Source organism: Alligator sinensis, unplaced genomic scaffold (assembly GCF_000455745.1).
Source record: "Alligator sinensis unplaced genomic scaffold, ASM45574v1 scaffold205_2, whole genome shotgun sequence".
NCBI classification, from domain to species: domain Eukaryota; kingdom Metazoa; phylum Chordata; order Crocodylia; family Alligatoridae; genus Alligator; species Alligator sinensis.
The window spans coordinates 633,964-651,910 of NW_005842563.1; the positions used below are offsets into that span (position 1 = coordinate 633,964).

The 17,947-nt window shown below is 42.8% G+C and overlaps 1 protein-coding gene across 5 annotated transcripts in view; it reads right to left on the reverse strand.

Annotated features, from left to right (window-relative positions):
- Positions 1-17,947, reverse strand: part of IQCA1 (IQ motif containing with AAA domain 1) — a 210,441-nt gene that overhangs the window by 171,506 nt on the left and 20,988 nt on the right. For 2 of the 5 annotated variants that reach the window (XM_006032340.2, XM_025214087.1), the window contains 3 exons: positions 7,881-8,208; positions 1,852-1,971; positions 188-379 (listed from right to left, as the gene is read on the reverse strand). In XM_006032340.2, the coding sequence (XP_006032402.1) occupies positions 188-379; positions 1,852-1,971; positions 7,881-8,208 (640 nt within the window). Of the gene's footprint in view, positions 1-187; positions 380-1,851; positions 1,972-7,880; positions 8,209-14,680; positions 14,774-14,820; positions 14,903-17,947 lie in introns of those variants that run through there. The other 3 variants (XM_025214088.1, XM_025214086.1, XM_025214089.1) reach the window with 3 other exon arrangements.

Consider the following 17,947-nt stretch of genomic DNA (forward strand, 5'->3'; position numbering starts at 1 on the left):
ACCAGAGTGTGTGTGCAAGGGTGTGCCCTGGGACAAAACAGCAGTGGCACAAATATGTACTGGACTCCGGCGACAATTCAGAATTCTATGCACTATAAGCTTTACTCTTGTTCACAAGAATACAAATAAGCATAACACATTGTATTCATTCTGCCAACATTGTTGTTCTTACAGATGCACATTTCACCTTTTGAATACAAACTGCAGAAGCATCCAGATTTGGACTTTTCCCACCATGGAGTCTAGCTTGTCTTTCTCTCTTTTCTTCCAGGTAGATTTGTTTCATGAATTCAGCCCTTATGCGACCTTGCCGAGCCCGCTCAGAGATCTGGATGATTCTAATGGCTTCTTCAAAAGTCATGACCTTTATATGTTTCTTCTATAACACAATCAACAATAAATAGATAAATTAATGCGTTGTTAGGATGTGCAGTTCCTAAGAATTCTTTTCTAAAATCATTCTGAAAACTTAGATGTTACATTTATTCACTGAGTGCTCCAGTGAACTGAACAGATAAAGTTATTTTAGTGGAAGCCCTCTGAGATAAAAGTAGCCCCACTGCAAACAAGGTAAAAGTTGTATGTCAATACCATCTCATGTTAGCAAAAGGTTCCTGGATGTGCCACCGGGGCATACAATTCAATTTCTGGAAAGGCAGAAATGTTTCCTCTCCTGTTTTTGAAACAAGCTGCTTGATATAGTACCACACTTGATACATCTGTAAATAGTTGTTATGCTAAGCAGGCTGTGCTAAACTTTTAAATTAGGCTGTCACAGAAGGACAAATACAAGAATATATAAATGGCACGCTTAGCAGTCTCTTGCTGAACTATTTAATTTTTAGCATATGCTCTGTAAGTTAGATTCTTTGCAATAGTTTTCTGTCATATAGAGTTTTAGAAGTCTTGTAGATGACAAGAAGCCTTGTAGATGGCAATATGAATACATATGCAAGAAGCAAGGGTTTTTTGGTGCTATCTTTTAGTGGACCATCTATAGAGTTAGGAGAGATTTTAGGCAATCTTTTGGGTACGAGGTTCCCTTCTTCAGGTCTGAAGAAGTACAGGACATGTAAACTGTTCATTTGGGGCTCCCCATCTGGCAGACTCAACTTTAATTGGGCATTCTTTTGTCATGGAGACGTGCATGCCCAGTCATGCATTTCAGGTTAACAGGGAGAGAAATCTTATATGGAATACTGCATGTATATAATACTTTATTTTCAAAGGTGCTTAATGTTATCAGATTTTAAAAAATATTTTTCACGTGCACTCAAATGCATATCTCCTTTCTAAAGCCTACCTCCATGCTAAATTTCAATTTTCTTACTCCTTCTAGCAACAACTGTGAAGAAAATGCCACAACATTTTTCGGCATGAGGCACTGAAAGCAAAAGGTAATACCTATGCAACCTAAACTAAGAATGATCTCTGTTCCTATTACATTTCAGCAAAATACCTAATTGCATGCCTGATTTTAATCACACAAGTAATTCCACTGTAGTAAAGTCAGTCATATACATGGGTAATGTACTGAACTGGGCCCATCGTGCTATCCCTCCTGTTACTTGCACAGAATAAAATGGAGTGAGATTATTTTAAAGTTACCATTTTAATCTTACTCATACTGACAACATGATTTCTTGAAATAGGCAGAAATAAATTTATAGTATGTTTTTTCCATTGTGGTTCATCTGTCAATAATTAAATATACAGTATACTATATAAAATTATTTTCACTTCAATGTCTTTCAGGTTGGTTATAGAGAAAATGAAGTTCATTCATTCTTACAGGTACAAAAATGTTCAGTTTCAAATGACTAGATAATTACCAAATGTTTGAGTACTAACCGGTTCAATGTCTTGCAGTCCAGCATTAACTAAAATCTGAGCAAGGATTTTCTCCCTCTCCTTCAGGACCTTGAGTTTCTCCTTAATAAAGTACCTTGGGATAGGGATTTCTATATGCTCCTAGGAAAGAGAAACATTCATGGGACACTTTTACAGCCATGTCTACAACCATGTAATACCTTTTGGTTTCAGACTGATTAATCTGACCTCAAAATCCTTGAATTTAGGGAAGCTGTGTGACTTGACCTGTGTAACAGCTGCTGTGCCATTACTTTGCAATTACTTAGAGTTTAAATCAACAGGAACAACAAAAAATCAATTCATTTTCTGAACCATGAAAATCCAGAAGTTGTTTCTGTTTTCATTCATTTTCCCCAGCCGTCCTTTTAAATTGTGCAATTATTTTTGAGCAACTATTTTGAACATTTTGGGGGGACAGGGAATCTGCTAGACATTTAAAAATGTAGAGAGAGTGACTTCCGTTGAATTTAATAAACATGTTAGTACAATCCTCCACTTCTATTTAATCAGCATCCTGGAAAACAAATCAGTTGTTTTTTTAAATGTTCACAAGGAATTAAATACAGCTAATTCGATTAATCTTTTCTCTTCACTGTGATACCTTATGACCTCTCAAAGTTGAAAACAATTGAATATTCCTGTCTTTATTCATCTACATCCTAAAAAGTATAACTGGCTCACATTTCCACTGATTATCTTTCTGCAGCATTATACACTGACTCTGGAAGATGAAAGAAGCCATTCTCCTTGGCTATGATCTGCACCATCATGAAAACATGGCAAGAAATGTGTGTACAGGCATTCAAGTGCCCTTTTGTCTGGAGTGCTTCAAAGCATTGCAAGAGCCCACACAGTTGATGCTCCTCATCCATGAGGCTGGTGTGCAGAGATCCCAGCATGCTTTGCAGGGGCCCTTGTCTCTGGAGGTTCCTGAGGACAGCCAAGTCCAGAGAAAAGAACTGATTAGCTGGCCACCCATGGAACCATACCCACCAAGGACTCCTTGCTCAGCCCTTGGTACTGGGCTGCCAAAGCCACAGGACAGAGACTGGCAGCAGGGAAGGGCTCTAACACTGGCTCCGCTTCAGGAGGTGGGCTTCATGGATTCCTCTTGGTCTCCGCTATGGTCTTTATGAATTACAGCAGACAATCTCAACACTAAGCACACACAGGTTATGTTACAGTCCTGCAAGGCTCCAATGTTGCCTCTGCTTTGGAAGAAGTCTGGCCATCACATTTGCCATGTGTAAAAGGAAGGACCTGGACATAAACTCAATCCCCCATGGGTGCTTGCTTGGTTTCTGTAGTGTCTTGTCGGTTTCTGTACTGTACCAACTACCATATTTGCCTTACAGAAAGTTTCCCTGGTTCAAGACCCATAAAAGACAACCTCCTGCTCGCTGCCTTCCCTGCAGCCTGGCTTGTAAAAAATGCCAGAGATGATGATTCAGCAGAAATCAGTGTTTTTGGCAGGGCAGAAGGGTCTCAGTGGCAGATTCCTGCTCCATTTGTTGGGCATGAAGGACTTTCTCTTGTCCACAAAGAGAGACAAGGTGAACAATGCACAGCAGGGGAAACATGGCTGTTTGTGGGCCAGGCTTCACTTCCTTGGGGTAGCAGAGTCTGACGTGAATCACAAAGTCTCTGGAGCCATGGCAGGGATACAGAGCACAGCCTCCTGGGATGACAGAGGACCAAGGTACATCCAGTGATGCTCCACATAACTGGACTGGTGTTACATGTGGTGCTGGAAATCCTTGTGCTGCTGAGAAGTTGCTGTTGTAAAGAGGTTCTTTGTGGAACCACTTTGCTTTTTCCACAAAAAAAACACTTGAACAGCTTTGCTTTTTGCTGAACTAAAAGGGTGTATTTCTTGCTAGAAATGTAACACCTATTCATGGCCTTAGTCAGATGCAGAGGAAACGAAGCTCAAAAGATCTTTGAATTAATGGAAACAAAGGCACTACAGAATGGCTTAAACCATGTTAGGGACATGCTTAGGATAGATACAGCTCTTTAAGGGTACACTGTTAGCAGCAGTCTTTCATGGCAAGCATAATGCTAAAAAAAAGTTAAACATGTCTTTCTTGAACTCCTACTAGACCTGGATGAAAATGGTTCCACTACCAAAGATTTTACTGAAGGAATAGCTAAAGTATTTAAAGCAATCAGATTGTTGCTTTTGTTTCTATAGAAGCTTCATTGTCACTTTAAGGAGAGGCAGCCATAGGGAACACAAGCAGGAGGTGAAAAAGCACTGAATCTGAATACCACTGCCTAGCTCAAAATAACAGGGAAATACTCAGGGGTGGATCCAGAGATGGTATAGTAGCCTTTCAGTTGATGATGACACAGGAGCAGCAGCCAGGGATTTCTTAAGTCCCCAAATCAGCTAAGTACTCCCCTGATCCTTTTGCCACTGCTTCTGCTGTCTCTGGCTGAGACTGTCTCCTAGCCCAGCTGGAGTAGGCTCTGGAGCTCCCCCCAGCCTCCAGGTCAGCTGGGGACAATTGCAGCGGAGGGCAGGGGACGTGAGAAATTGCAGGGAAGAAGTGCACGGAGGGTAAGGAAGTGGGAGGGAAGACTGTTATCTGATTTAAGAGACTTTAAAAAAAGACCTCAGCTGCTTTTCCTGCGGTGGGTTCTGCCCACCCTGGGGGTGGGGTTGGGGGAGCTGGGAGTGGGAGGCTGCACTACCCCTGCAGCACTGATGCAGTTCCTGCATTCCATTTTACAAAATCCTGGACTTGCTTCTGGATATACTGTACGATTCTGTACCTCATGAACTCTAGCAAAAGAACATATATGAAGGCTTAGTCACCATTGAAAGCTGTTTCTATAAAATAACAGCCTGTTGAATGTGAGCAGTAATCACATTGATTGCATTTCTGGGAACTTGTGCTTCCCCACTGTGGCAGTGGGGATCCACATAAGGGAAAGCTATAAGGTGGGCTTATGTCATGGCACAAAGTTTATCTGTTACATCACTGCCTATACAGAGGCCCAGTCTGGGATGTTTTCTGACTGTTACTGCTCTCTGCTCCTTCCAACATCTTAATTTTTGACTGGCATTCAACCTGCTGTTTCAAGCTGTCCTCTTGGTTATCTACAGATGTTCTTACATGAGTGTCTCATTCGTGCTTTTTTTCCACAGAAGGGAAACGTATGCTCTATTGTTTTCAAGTCCATGAGGAGACTTCTGTCCTGAGGGCCCTAGAATTGGTGAGATGAGCCTTTCCATACAACAGGTTCAGAAGACAATTTCTGCTTCAGCAAAATTTTTGGTTGTTAAAACATGAAATGAGATGTACACACTATATTATGTTGTGATTGATGAGCTACCACTGAGAATGATCAAGAAATCAATCATTTCACATATTTCAAGGATGTAAGACACCTTCTAGTAAATTATAAAACACTGGAAAATTTCTGCACAGTTTACGGAGGAATTAAGAGCATTAAGTAGAAAAGAGTAAATTCTTCATTCTGAACCACTTTGTAGAACACAACATTATGAAACATCAGGCTTGTGACAATTGCCTACAAACACCAAGTCATAGATGCAGCCTTTTAACCATTCCTTACTTCACAGAGAAGTTGTTAATATAAATGCATTTAAAAGTACCCATACAAGTTCCACAGACAGGCAGAGCACATGTTTGAAGGTAAATTATAAAAGGTGATGCACAGGAATGGGAGCAATATAATGCTTGAATTCTGAGTGGCAAAGAAACAATAACACCAGCTTCTTTTTGGCATCATACATACGACAGAAGATGCCCACGATTTTGAAACTCTTTACTGACCACTATCGCTATTGGTATATTGGGTTTCAAGCCCTTCACCACTAATGAAAATAAGGGCTACTGCATGAAGTTACCTCTGGACAGGTCACTTAAGGAACTGGAGTCATGAGCAATTACCACAACCTTTCTATGGAAACCAATGTTGCTACAGATGATATAATAGAAGTTATGTTGCATTCACTGATGAGAACAGATTTAAAAAAAATACCTTGGGAGTCTCAGTGGTACCTTTTACTTGTCAGCTATGCCTTAGCGATAACGTCTGGAACAGAGTCAAGAATTTATGCTGATTTTTTTTTTTAACACTGAATGTTAAATATGTTATAGTTCAGATTTTCAAACTCTTCTCCCTAAGTGGGCTTAGAAGTCATGAAAATACATTAATATTTTTAAATATGGTAATTTCAATCATGTAGTGATGTGGTTTGAATTATCAGCTGCAGTGATGTCATCACATTCTTTAATATTCTGTCTGATGGCTAAAATAGTTGTCATATAATTAAAGTAGCGCATAAAGATTAGATTGAAATATACACATTACATAATTTGCAAGACAAAACGAATACATAGTTTAAAGCTGCAATGTTTTTAAATCTAAAAATGAATGCTATAATAAGTTAAAAAGATACCTCTAGGCAATTTATTTTACATTAAAGCTAAGATCTAGAAATTAGTAATCATTTGAGCTACAAATCTATTTTTCTTTTAGAAAAGCTATTATCTACAGTACCCAACTTTGACAATAGGTGGAGCTGTCTGAGAGAAAAGGAATTATCAAATGAATGGCCTTTATTTCTTATCAGTTTTTATACCTGCACATGCAAAGTTCTATGTTACAACCATATTCATCTGGGTTGAAGGTTAGTCAGGTGTTTTTCAGAGAGCTTCTTTTAAAGTTTTTATATGGATTATTGTAACAAAGCATAAGGCAAATCTTTTCCCTAGAAAATAAATGGGCCCCTAGTCTAGCCCCTAATTGCTTTGCATTTAAAGATATGGCCCAGATTTCATATATGGCGATTTGGAAAATTAACTACTGGATCACAACCAATTTCATTTTTCCCTTCTGAGGGTGCATTCAGATAAGCGCAGCCATGCGGTATGTGGTGCCGCAAACACGTTTGGAGTGCCACATATCCCACAGTCAGGTATTCTCCACACTGCAAGGATGTGCTGCCCATGTGTGCGCTGCTCCATTTTTTTCCCCGTGTATTTTTTTGATGTAGGATATCCAGGGGTCAAAAAAGCCCATGGAAAAAGAACCCAGAGCAGCGCGTGCATGGGCAGCGTGCACTGCTGAAAAGTGAAGCCGGGTCGCCCAGAGCCATGGTGCGGCTGCCAGCCAGGCTCCACCCGGCAGGATCACCACTGCTGCAGCCCTGGGAGGCCCCCAGGATCCCAGATGCTGCTCCCAGCTACCCTTATCACTGCCAGAGTAACTTGCTGTGTGCCGAAGTGTGAATGGCACAGGTGTTCCCTAGGGTCAAATAGCTGTTGTGCAAGGTATGCTGTTGCTACTTGTCCCCAGGGAACCAAATGTCTGTGCTCATCTGGACATGGCCTGAAAAAGGCAAGTGCTCAAACTAATTTACCTCAGGCAAGAGGCAAACTAAAGTGAAATATCAAACTGGCTGTCATTTGATCATAAGTGGCTCAGCTTCTCCAGTTTGATCCTACAGTAAAATATGGATGAATTTGTGATGCTGTTACTCTCACTGAAGCTTACTGTGGTATTTTGATTTCACATTAGCCCAGACAAACAAGTTAAATAAGGAAGGGGAGCACCATCCTCAGTGTTATTACAGATGCATAGAAACAGAGGATATTGATCAAGCAGCCTGACTTTTAGAAGCCTGCTGCAGTGCAAAAAGTCCCTGCTAGAACACATATATTCTGCATATTTTTGAAGTACCATAAGTACCTATCATGCAATAAACTAGTTGCCATATAACAAGCCATGTCCTCTACCAAGGTATGCTGGGGTAGTTTGATTCAAGTAGATGGTGCTGTGCTACTTATACTAACACACAGTTTAGCTTTTATATTTTACTAGTACTACCTTTCAGATATATGCTAGTCTAGATCCTCAGATGAGATGATATCAGTGCATCTCAGGTAGTTGACTTCAGCAGAACTAGATTGATTTACATTAGAATATAGGACTCTATATTTCTAACCTATTTATGACAAAAATATACATACAGGGCACAGTTTCTGATCCTGCAGGATATCATCAAAGTAATGGAATTCTGAGTTCTCCAACTCGACCATTTCATTTTTCAGCTCCAGGATACGGCCCATCACTCCTTCCAAGACTTGCCGAATCACTAACCGTTTTTGTGGATGAACAATCTGGTCATAGGCAGTTTCCAAGTTATGGAAGATTTGCACATACTTGACGTAGAAAGTGGCTAACATTTGGAACACTATAGGGTGATCTTTCAGTGGCTTTGGGGACTTATCTTCTGTCTCTGTCTGGAGCAGATTGTTGAGGCCTTCCTGGGCTTCTGCCCACATCTTATTGTAAGTGCTAATAGAAAAGAGAAGAGAATATTTTAGCTTCAGATATAGTTAATAATTACCACACAAGACATAGGGGTTGAATGTGCCCAGGACTCCAGAAGCTTTGATATCTAATAAATGCAAGTCCTGATATTTCCAGCAACATTTTTCAATGTATTTTATTTCCAGAAAGATTTTTAAACATATATTTTAAATGTATTTTGAAGGATACTGGCGAAGAGGTACTTAATAAACCATAGCTCCTTCATTTTTTTACTCTACTTGTAAAGCAGTTTAGAAATATAATGCTTAATTAATGTAAAACTGAAGGTTTTCAGTGGCACTGCTTGTATTTCCAAGCAGTTCCTGTGGTCGTGGCAGCATCAGCAGGCTTCTCTCACAAGCCACCCTTTCTAGAATGGCTGCTTCAGAACTAAATGTGCCTTTGTAGTGTCTACATCAGAAAGCCACTGTTGATGCTGTTTGTAAGATGAAGATGTGACAAATGGAATATTCCTCTTCAAAAAGTCCACTTTAAGTCATGTCAGAAATCTTGAACTGTAAAAGGAACTGCCTTGTCACAAAGGTTTGTATCTCTGTCTCTCACATACTGATATACAGGTTTCCCTCACTTCATGTGGATTCTGTATATGTGAATTATGCGAGGACCCTTTTTATACCAAAAATTTGTTGTATGCAAGGTAAATTCACTCTTATGCGATCAGTGTGGTGGAAGCCTGCAGACAGCTGCTTTGTGCTCTGCATTGTGGGAGTGACGCGCACCAAAATATAGTCTCCTGTGTGGATCTGTGCTTCTCGCTTATTGTCTGCGACATGTCTCTGTAGTCGCCATACCCATTATGATAGTGCCCTGTCCTTGTGTGTACTGTCTGCTGTTGGCGAGCACCAAAATTGTCCTCTAAAAGTGGTAGAAATGGGTCTGGGGGTCAGTACAGTCGAGGTCTTGGAACATATCCCTATTTGTTACATTGTAAAGTGGGTTACCTTTATGTGAATTTGATTTATGCGCTGTTTTCCAGGAACGCACATTACAGCATAAAGCGAGGGAAACCTGTATAACAACTAGTTAAACAGGAAGACAAAGGTAAGAAAAGTTTTCAAATGAAGGAAAGCATGATTGTTGTGGTTAAGATGCTGGGTTGGGAGGTAGGTGATCTGGTTACATTTCTTAACTTTTACATAGACTTTATTACCTTATTCAGGTTATTTAATCTCTCTTTGCTTCAGTTCCAAATATGCAAAATGAGGAAAATAATACTGTTTTTACCTGTCTTAACTAAGCTCTTCAAAACTGGAGGTTTTACTTAGATATATGTATGTATGAGGTAGTAGGGATTCTGTCCAAAGGTCCTGTTTGGTTCTCTTTCCTACAAGGAGATTTCCTAGCTTTACTGAAGGATTTAAACGGGAGGCCTGCCTGAGTTATCACTAATGGAGGGGTTGATCTGACTCCTGGAAAAGGCCCTTTTGGCAGTCTAGAGCAGATTGTTCTACAGAAAGGCCTGGCCATCTTACTGTTGGTAATACTGAGCTGTTTTGACAGTGTCTCTGACAACCTAACTGGTGGAAGTGAAGTTGAAATCACTGAACCAGTCCTGGCAGAGTAATTTTCTGAAGACTGAAGCTGGCCAACAAAGGAAAGCCATCCCACATATGTTGGTTACCACTGAAGCCACCACAACCTGTGAGTGAGATTTTTAATAAGTGGAATTTGTAGTGGCAGAAGGTCCTGGATCTCTATAAACTGGATTTTTACTATCAAAGAGATGGTATTGACCAAACTGTTGGTGTATTAATTTGGGTTGCTCAACTTCTTGCATACAAATTGTATATAACTTTGTTTCATGTTTTTATTTGCACTCCACTTTATCTCTAGATTAAAAGGATTCCCCTAGTCCTTGTTCCCAAAGGACTCATGTGTGCTTGTCAGGAAGGAAAAACTGCCTGTAATGGAAACCACGGAAGCTTTATTATTATTTTCCAGAGCTTTGAACCAAGAATATTCCTGGAGATAGGGGTTTGAGCCAAAGATATTTGACAGAAGGACCCTTAAAGGCCTTTGTTACAAGTTGCACATTGAACTGCTCAAATGTTGATTGGCCAGTGCTAGTTCAAGTTTGGAGCAGATGCATCTGAAGGCTAAAAACTTTCTCTGACTGTCCACAACCTGCACAACTATGAGTTGCCGCTACAGAGCTGGTGAGCCAGGATAGGCTTCTATCCCTGCTGTAAGTGGGAGTGTGGTGAGAGATGGGTTATGGGGCAGGAACATGAATATGGGAGCTGGAGAGTTAATGGGATGCGGCATGGGCGACTGGTGCCACCTCAGTCAAGGAGGGCACATGCCCCCCCCAGCAACCAGTCAGTGACCAGCAGAGGGGAGTCCCCATCCCCCAAGGCTGATCATGCCAACAGGCGGGGGAGCGGGGGAAGGGTGCCCCACCTGCAAGTGCCGACTGGGAAGTGGCCGTGGAGCTCCCGGAAGTGGCCGCAGTGCTTCATCTGGAGCTCCCACTCCACGGCTAGCACTCACAGATGGGGCACTTTAGCTCCTGCCTGCTCCCCCTGCCCATCACCTAAGCGGGGAGCACAGCCTATCATGGGGTGTATCTGTGCTGTCAAAGGGTGCACCACACTCTCAGAGGGTGCACATGTACCCCTGTGCACCCCCATGTGTCACCACTGGGATGCAGATGGGTAACAGAATGGAAGGTGGAAAGGAAATGGCGGTGAGGGAAGGGTGGTAAAATGAAGGAAGTCAGCCACTGAAGGATGAAATAAGAATTAGAAAGAAAGAGGAAATAAAGAAGGTCTCTTGCTTTAATAAATTGGGATTTGGAACCTGGCTTTAGGGAGTGCTGGTTGTGCTTCTCAGAGTGGCTGGGAGCTGGAAGCAGTGAGGGAAGGCACTTTAGGGTTAACTACTGCCCCTGTCCCAGGAAGGAAGCCTCAGCTCATAGGCTCCCATTAGATCCCACTCCTGGACATGTCCATGTTCTGTGACCTAGCTAGCTGGCATGTGCTTTGCAGACTGTTTGCACAGGGTTGCACCCCTGGGAGTGGGACACCCCCAGGGATGGGAGGGGGAGTTGGCTTGGTCCCAGAAAACTCCCCCCTCCTGGCAGTGGAGTTCTGGCGGTAGAAAGTTTGTCAACACAGAACAGGAGGGTGGGGGAGGAGATACTGCATCCTTGGATGCTGGAGGACTACAACTTGGGTGGCTCATCTGTGAGGAGTGGCCTCATATGATTTGGGTAACTTGGATCAGAAATAAACCTGCCCTGGAGTGGCGTAACTTTAAGTTGCCTAAAGTGTGCTTAAAACTATTTTTAGGTGTTAATGGGTGTGTCTACACATTGCTGTATGGCACCGTTGCTACAGCGCTGTGCTTTAGTACTTTTGGAAGTATTAAGGCATGGTGTAGTACGGGCAGCTACTGCACTGTGCATGTGGCACACAGTTAAGATTTTGTCACTTTGTTGCTGTAGCGGTGCGCTATAGTGAGTGCGCCACTACAGCACAGGAGCTGGTGATCAAGTGTAGACCTGCATGATTGCTACGTTGCTGTAGAGCACCATACAGTGACGTAGCATGTCACTACGTTGCTGTAGGGCGACATGTAGACACACCCAGTGTGTGGACAATCCAGGGGTTAAGAGCTTCAGGAGCTAAAATTAATGCATATAATAAGGCCCTTAGATATGCTTAACCCAGCCCTTGTTGCTATCATTTGTATCTATAAATTGGGTTATGTTAACAAATACAAGAGTAAGGGAGCAGCACAAAGATATGATTATCTGTCTCAGAGCCATTTTAGAAAGGACACTTTACTGGTGGGATAGGTAGGTACCAAGAATGTAGTTTCTGTATTTAATCTGATAAAGTTGTGAAGCCGTTGCCACCTGCAGGGTTATCATCAAATACACGTCAGAATCTGTATTAACATTATACCTGCAGCCCTACCAATTTTAGAGCATGATATAATGTTAGAATATAATATGATGTATTTGTAGCAGAAGTGAGGCTATGCTGCTGCCAAGACAATATGTAGAAATTTCTTCTATCTTGAGCATAGTAGCTTAATGGTATTTATTATTTCTTTACAATATTGAAGGAGATGTGTCTCAATCTGACTGGTCAGACTTTAAGTTGCCTAAAGTGTGCTTAAAACTATTTTTAGGTGTTAATGGGTGTGTCTACACATTGCTGTATGGCACCGTTGCTACAGCGCTGTGCTTTAGTACTTTTGGAAGTATTAAGGCATGGTGTAGTACGGGCAGCTACTGCACTGTGCATGTGGCACACAGTTAAGATTTTGTCACTTTGTTGCTGTAGCGGTGCGCTATAGTGAGTGCGCCACTACAGCACAGGAGCTGGTGATCAAGTGTAGACCTGCATGATTGCTACGTTGCTGTAGAGCACCATACAGTGACGTAGCATGTCACTACGTTGCTGTAGGGCGACATGTAGACACACCCAGTGTGTGGACAATCCAGGGGTTAAGAGCTTCAGGAGCTAAAATTAATGCATATAATAAGGCCCTTAGATATGCTTAACCCAGCCCTTGTTGCTATCATTTGTATCTATAAATTGGGTTATGTTAACAAATACAAGAGTAAGGGAGCAGCACAAAGATATGATTATCTGTCTCAGAGCCATTTTAGAAAGGACACTTTACTGGTGGGATAGGTAGGTACCAAGAATGTAGTTTCTGTATTTAATCTGATAAAGTTGTGAAGCCGTTGCCACCTGCAGGGTTATCATCAAATACACGTCAGAATCTGTATTAACATTATACCTGCAGCCCTACCAATTTTAGAGCATGATATAATGTTAGAATATAATATGATGTATTTGTAGCAGAAGTGAGGCTATGCTGCTGCCAAGACAATATGTAGAAATTTCTTCTATCTTGAGCATAGTAGCTTAATGGTATTTATTATTTCTTTACAATATTGAAGGAGATGTGTCTCAATCTGACTGGTCAGCAAAAATATTAATAATCTGTGCCCTATTACTGAATTGAGACCTTTTTAATTTTAAGTATATACTTTTTGTTGACCTGGGTGTTTGCAGGATGCAGCTGGTTTTGCATTTCTGAATGCATGTATAGCCCACCCAGATCTTCCCCCCTCCTTTCTTCGTACTTCATTTACATCCCATTGCACCAACTGAATTGGTAGATTGCAGCAATTAACCCAGGTGCAAGAGATAAACAAAATGAGACCAGTAGAGTAGGGAAGATTGGCACAAACAAGAGCACCATTAGCTTTGACCTGACAGCTTGCCCAACTGATCAATGGGGGTTTTGTATACTTTCTTAGAATTTAGGACTCGGATGAGTGTATACCAATGAGATTCATGGGGTATTCTAGCACAGAAGAACACAATACAGCATTGTACTTTGCTAGCTATGTCTACCCAGAATCAGTTTTGTAGCAGAAAGGTTATAAATCTTTGAGGATGTCTGGTCTCTGGGCTGTCCCCACAACTAAAAGGCTGATTTATGAACAGTGGGTATCCTCAGGCTAAAACATTTCAAATGCAGGTTGTTTCTGAGCTGACAATAGACAGCAATGCAACAGTGACTGGCTATGCAATTGTCCACTCCAATTTACAATAACCTCTCTTTATCTTTCTCCCCTTCAAACTCTGGAGAAAGCCAAATGTCCCCCCCCCCACTGTGACAGCTAATGTTTAGTTCTCTTTTATATTTCTAAATGATTCTTAACCCCCCCCCACCCCTTTAAGGCATGTTAAAACAAGGCAATGCACAAGGGAGATAATTCGCTCCATAAAATGTTAGATATCAGATAAATGTAAGATAATTACTACAAGCACGTTGGTATAGATTGATTTCAAGTATGTGCAACCCATGATATGCTTGTGATTTTTCCAGCATTAATGATCAATGTCAATAAGAGTGAAAACGGGAAAACATACCAGGAGATGCAGAATGAACTATAAAATACTGAAGAAAAGAGAGAAGAGGCAAAAACAACACCAGAACAATCAGAGTTAAATCTTCAGCTGGTGAAATTTGATACCTCCATGAACCCACTACAGGGAGGCTGATTTACTCCATTTGAGTATTTCACTCCAGTCTTTGAGGTGGTCAGCCTACTGGCCTTTAACTAGAATGGCAGACATTCAAACATTGTTGGAGGAAGTGTGATGTGTATGTGATTCGTATCCTAGATTACTTTGAGAAAATAGGTGGAAATACAGCCATTTGTTTCTAAAATCTAATCACAGTCGAGAAAATAATCAGTTATTAAAGAGGAGCTGGTCTATGGCTAGACCAAGGGTGGGCAAAATGCGGCCGGCGGGGCCCCTAAAAAATTTAGAAAATTAATAGTTATCTGCCCTTGGCTGCCTGTCATGAGGCCCTAGATGGCTTGCCAAAACTCAGTAAGCGGCCCTCCACCCGAAATAATTGCCCGCCCCTGGGCTAGACCCACACTAGGGTGCAAATTTACCTGATGGACATACCCTGGAGTGGAGATAAGGCAGAGCCACTGCGTCTCAACAAAGCCCCAGGAACAAGTGTGCTTTAGTGAGGCACAGTCTCCTCTTGGCCTTATAGGCACATAAAAGGAGCCCACCCACCGCATTGTACCTTAGTTTCTACAATCTCCTCTTCTCCTGCATGAAGGCTAATGTTCCCAAGAGTGCAAGGAGGGAGCAATCCTTGTGTTAACTAGAGCAAGGGAAAGGCAGAACAGAGTCTAAAGATCACAGGGGAACAGTGAGGCTTCTTGAACCCTCCCAATCTTATTCAGTAACCAAGCACCATATGACCCTTAATTCATAGTGTACATTTTGCCTCTGTGTTAAGCTTTCCCTCCAGCCACCACTAAGTTTAAAAGGACCTCTATCTTCTGGAGAAAGAGGCACATGGGCGAAGAAGGGTTCTACAAAAAAGGAGAGAGTAAACAAAATCCTGCATAAAGTAAGACTTTTTTCTTCTATGTTTAAGGAACAATCTATGCAAGTTGTATTGTACATTAGCAACTGCCACTGAGTCATTGTAAAAGTTGATCTTTCCTTTATTACTAGGCAGTGGGTTATATCCATGACTGGTGAATAATTTACATCAGTGAGAGAAATTACACCATTGCAGTAAAAGCACAAATATGGCCGCACTATTGATCACACTCCTACACACGCTTAACTTTAATTTTGTGGGTATTGAAACAAATGAGGTTTATTGTAGTAAAATAAAGTAAGAAAGTAAGCATTGCAAGATCTGGCCTTGTATATATATACATGATTAGGGAAGCATTCTGCATACTTAGTTCCAGGAGGAATCAGTGGCAAAAAGTGCTGGCAACTGCAGAGACAAAAATAATTGTGTTCAAATATTGAAAGTGTAATTCAGTAGGAAACAAAGGAAGGTAGAGTATTTAGGATAGTCTGGAGGGCTAGCATACTTGATGAAGGAACTAACACATTTGAGAATAATTTTCATACTTAAAAGATTAGATGAAGTCTAGGGAATGCATCAACTCAGACTCTTAGTTCATCTCTGTATCTACATACAGCATAAACAGCGGTATTGCTAATTGCCATAGCAACTACAGCACAGGACTATTACAAGAGAAAATGAGCAACACTGTGTAACGGATGAGAAAAACATATATGTTGACTTAACTCCAAAGTCCCTAGAGAACTTCCTGGCAAGCAGTTCTTATGGCTCTGGGGACAGAACAGAGTCCTGCATTCCAGATCAATATGTCTGCTGATGTCTCGCTCCTCCCAAAGAGAGTAAGGAGACACCAGATAGTAGTAGTAAAAAATACTTTATTAATTTTCCAGCATTTTTGCCGTATGCCAATTTCTTCTAGCTAGAGCTTCAATTTTTTGCTTATACTATAAAGTAAGACCTTCTCCTTTAAATGGGCGTAAAGGTGCATTTTATGCTTACACTAAACAATGTTGTTGAAAATGTTGTCAAGCGTAACATTTAACACATTTATTCCAGAAACCTCTTTGAAGCCTGACAATTCATTTCTGTCCAACAAGCTTCTGTTTCAAGTTTGGGGGGAAAAACTAATTGACACGCTACTTTTTCTATGGAACTTAAATTAGCCTGGTTATTTTTTCTGGACAGCTTTTACTGCCTCAAGCATAACTTACATGTTTGAGGGATTAATGTTAACCATGCCCGTCCTAATTTGCTCCCGGTTTTGTATGTGTGTGGGTGCATCTACACATGCAATTAATTTGAAGCAATAAACTCCAAGGCAGTTTGAGCCAGAGTAAACTACTCCTGGGCACAGCATCTACACATGTACCTGGGACAGCAGCAATCTGAGCTGGGGAAGAGTGGACATGGGGCCGGGGGGAGAGGGAGGGGGAAGGGGAGTCAGCCTCTGGGTCCAGCTGGCAGCATCAGGAAGCAGAAGGGCTGGCTGGGTCATGAGGGTGCTGAAAGTGTGGAGCTGTGTCTAGGCGGCAGGCAGGAGTCTGGGCCCCTGCTGGCTGGGATGACTGGACACAATTTACACCTGTGTTCAGTGTCTAGACATGCATTTAATAACATTTAATTTCCCCACTGTAAGATAGCACTGTCCCTGATAGTAGTACCTTACTGTGGTGTAAATGAGTTTACTGCAGCCTAATAGTGTTGCACATGTAGATGGTGATACTTTACAGCTAATTAGTCTACTTTGCAGTTAAGTGCATTTGTAGACATGGCCTGTGTGTGTGTGTGTGTGTGTGTGTGTACCAGTCGTAGTGCTGGTAGTTAACTGTAGCTGCAGAGCTGGCAGGAGGAGTACAGCATAGTTTCGGTCATACAAGGGCTATCATTTGCAGCCCTCTCTGAGGGGAAAAGGAAGAAGACGAGTACTGTACCAGAAGTTAATATAGTGTCCAGTACTGTAGCAAAAGGAAGAGGTAGCCAGGACTACAGTATACTGCAGGCTTGTCCAACATACGGCCCGTGGGCCACCATGTGGCCCGCCAAAACATGTTCTGTGGCCTGCGGTGCTGCGACAGGAAACAAAAGTAAACACGGTTTACTTTTGTTCCCACCCCTTGTCCCTCCCCCAGCCCCTCAGCAGCTTCCTAATGGCTGCTGAAAGGCTAGGGAAGGGACAAGGTTCCCACACGCACCACGTCAGCTTGATGTTGCCGACGTGGTGCGTGTGGGAAGAGGAGTAGCCATGTGCCTCTCGGGACAGGATGAGCCGAGCCGGAGCAGCAGGGGGCTCAGCTGCACTTAGGCAGGGGGAAAATGCAGCTGAGTCCCTGCCGGGGCTCATCCCCTCCTGAGTGGCACACAGCTCCGCTGCTGCTTCTGCTGGCCGGTGCAGACCCGGCCTGCCTCCTCCCATCCCCATCCCCACGTGGGGAAGCCACCGCTTCCTGGCCCGAGGAACTCTCCGCTCCCTGCCCGCAGGCGAGAGGCAGTCTGGCTTGGTCGCCCGGCCCTGGGTTGCTGGTGGAGGCGGAGCGGCGCGGGAAAGTGCTTCCTCCCACTGGGCTGTTGGCATTGGCCGCGCCGCATGGGGTAGCCCCAGGCTCAGGCGGAGCCTGCACTCGCTGCGCCCCAAGGTGCCACCTGGCCTTAGCCCCGGCTCCGGCTCCCTCCAGCCCGGTGCAGCGCGGCAATGCGGACCCGTGGCCGGGCTTGCCCTCGTTGTCTGCCTCTGCCACCTCCTGCCTGGCCAGGGTGCCACAGGTAGGGCAGGGCCAGGGCTGGGGTTGGGGCAGGAAGACAGCGCCTCCCCCGGGGCCCG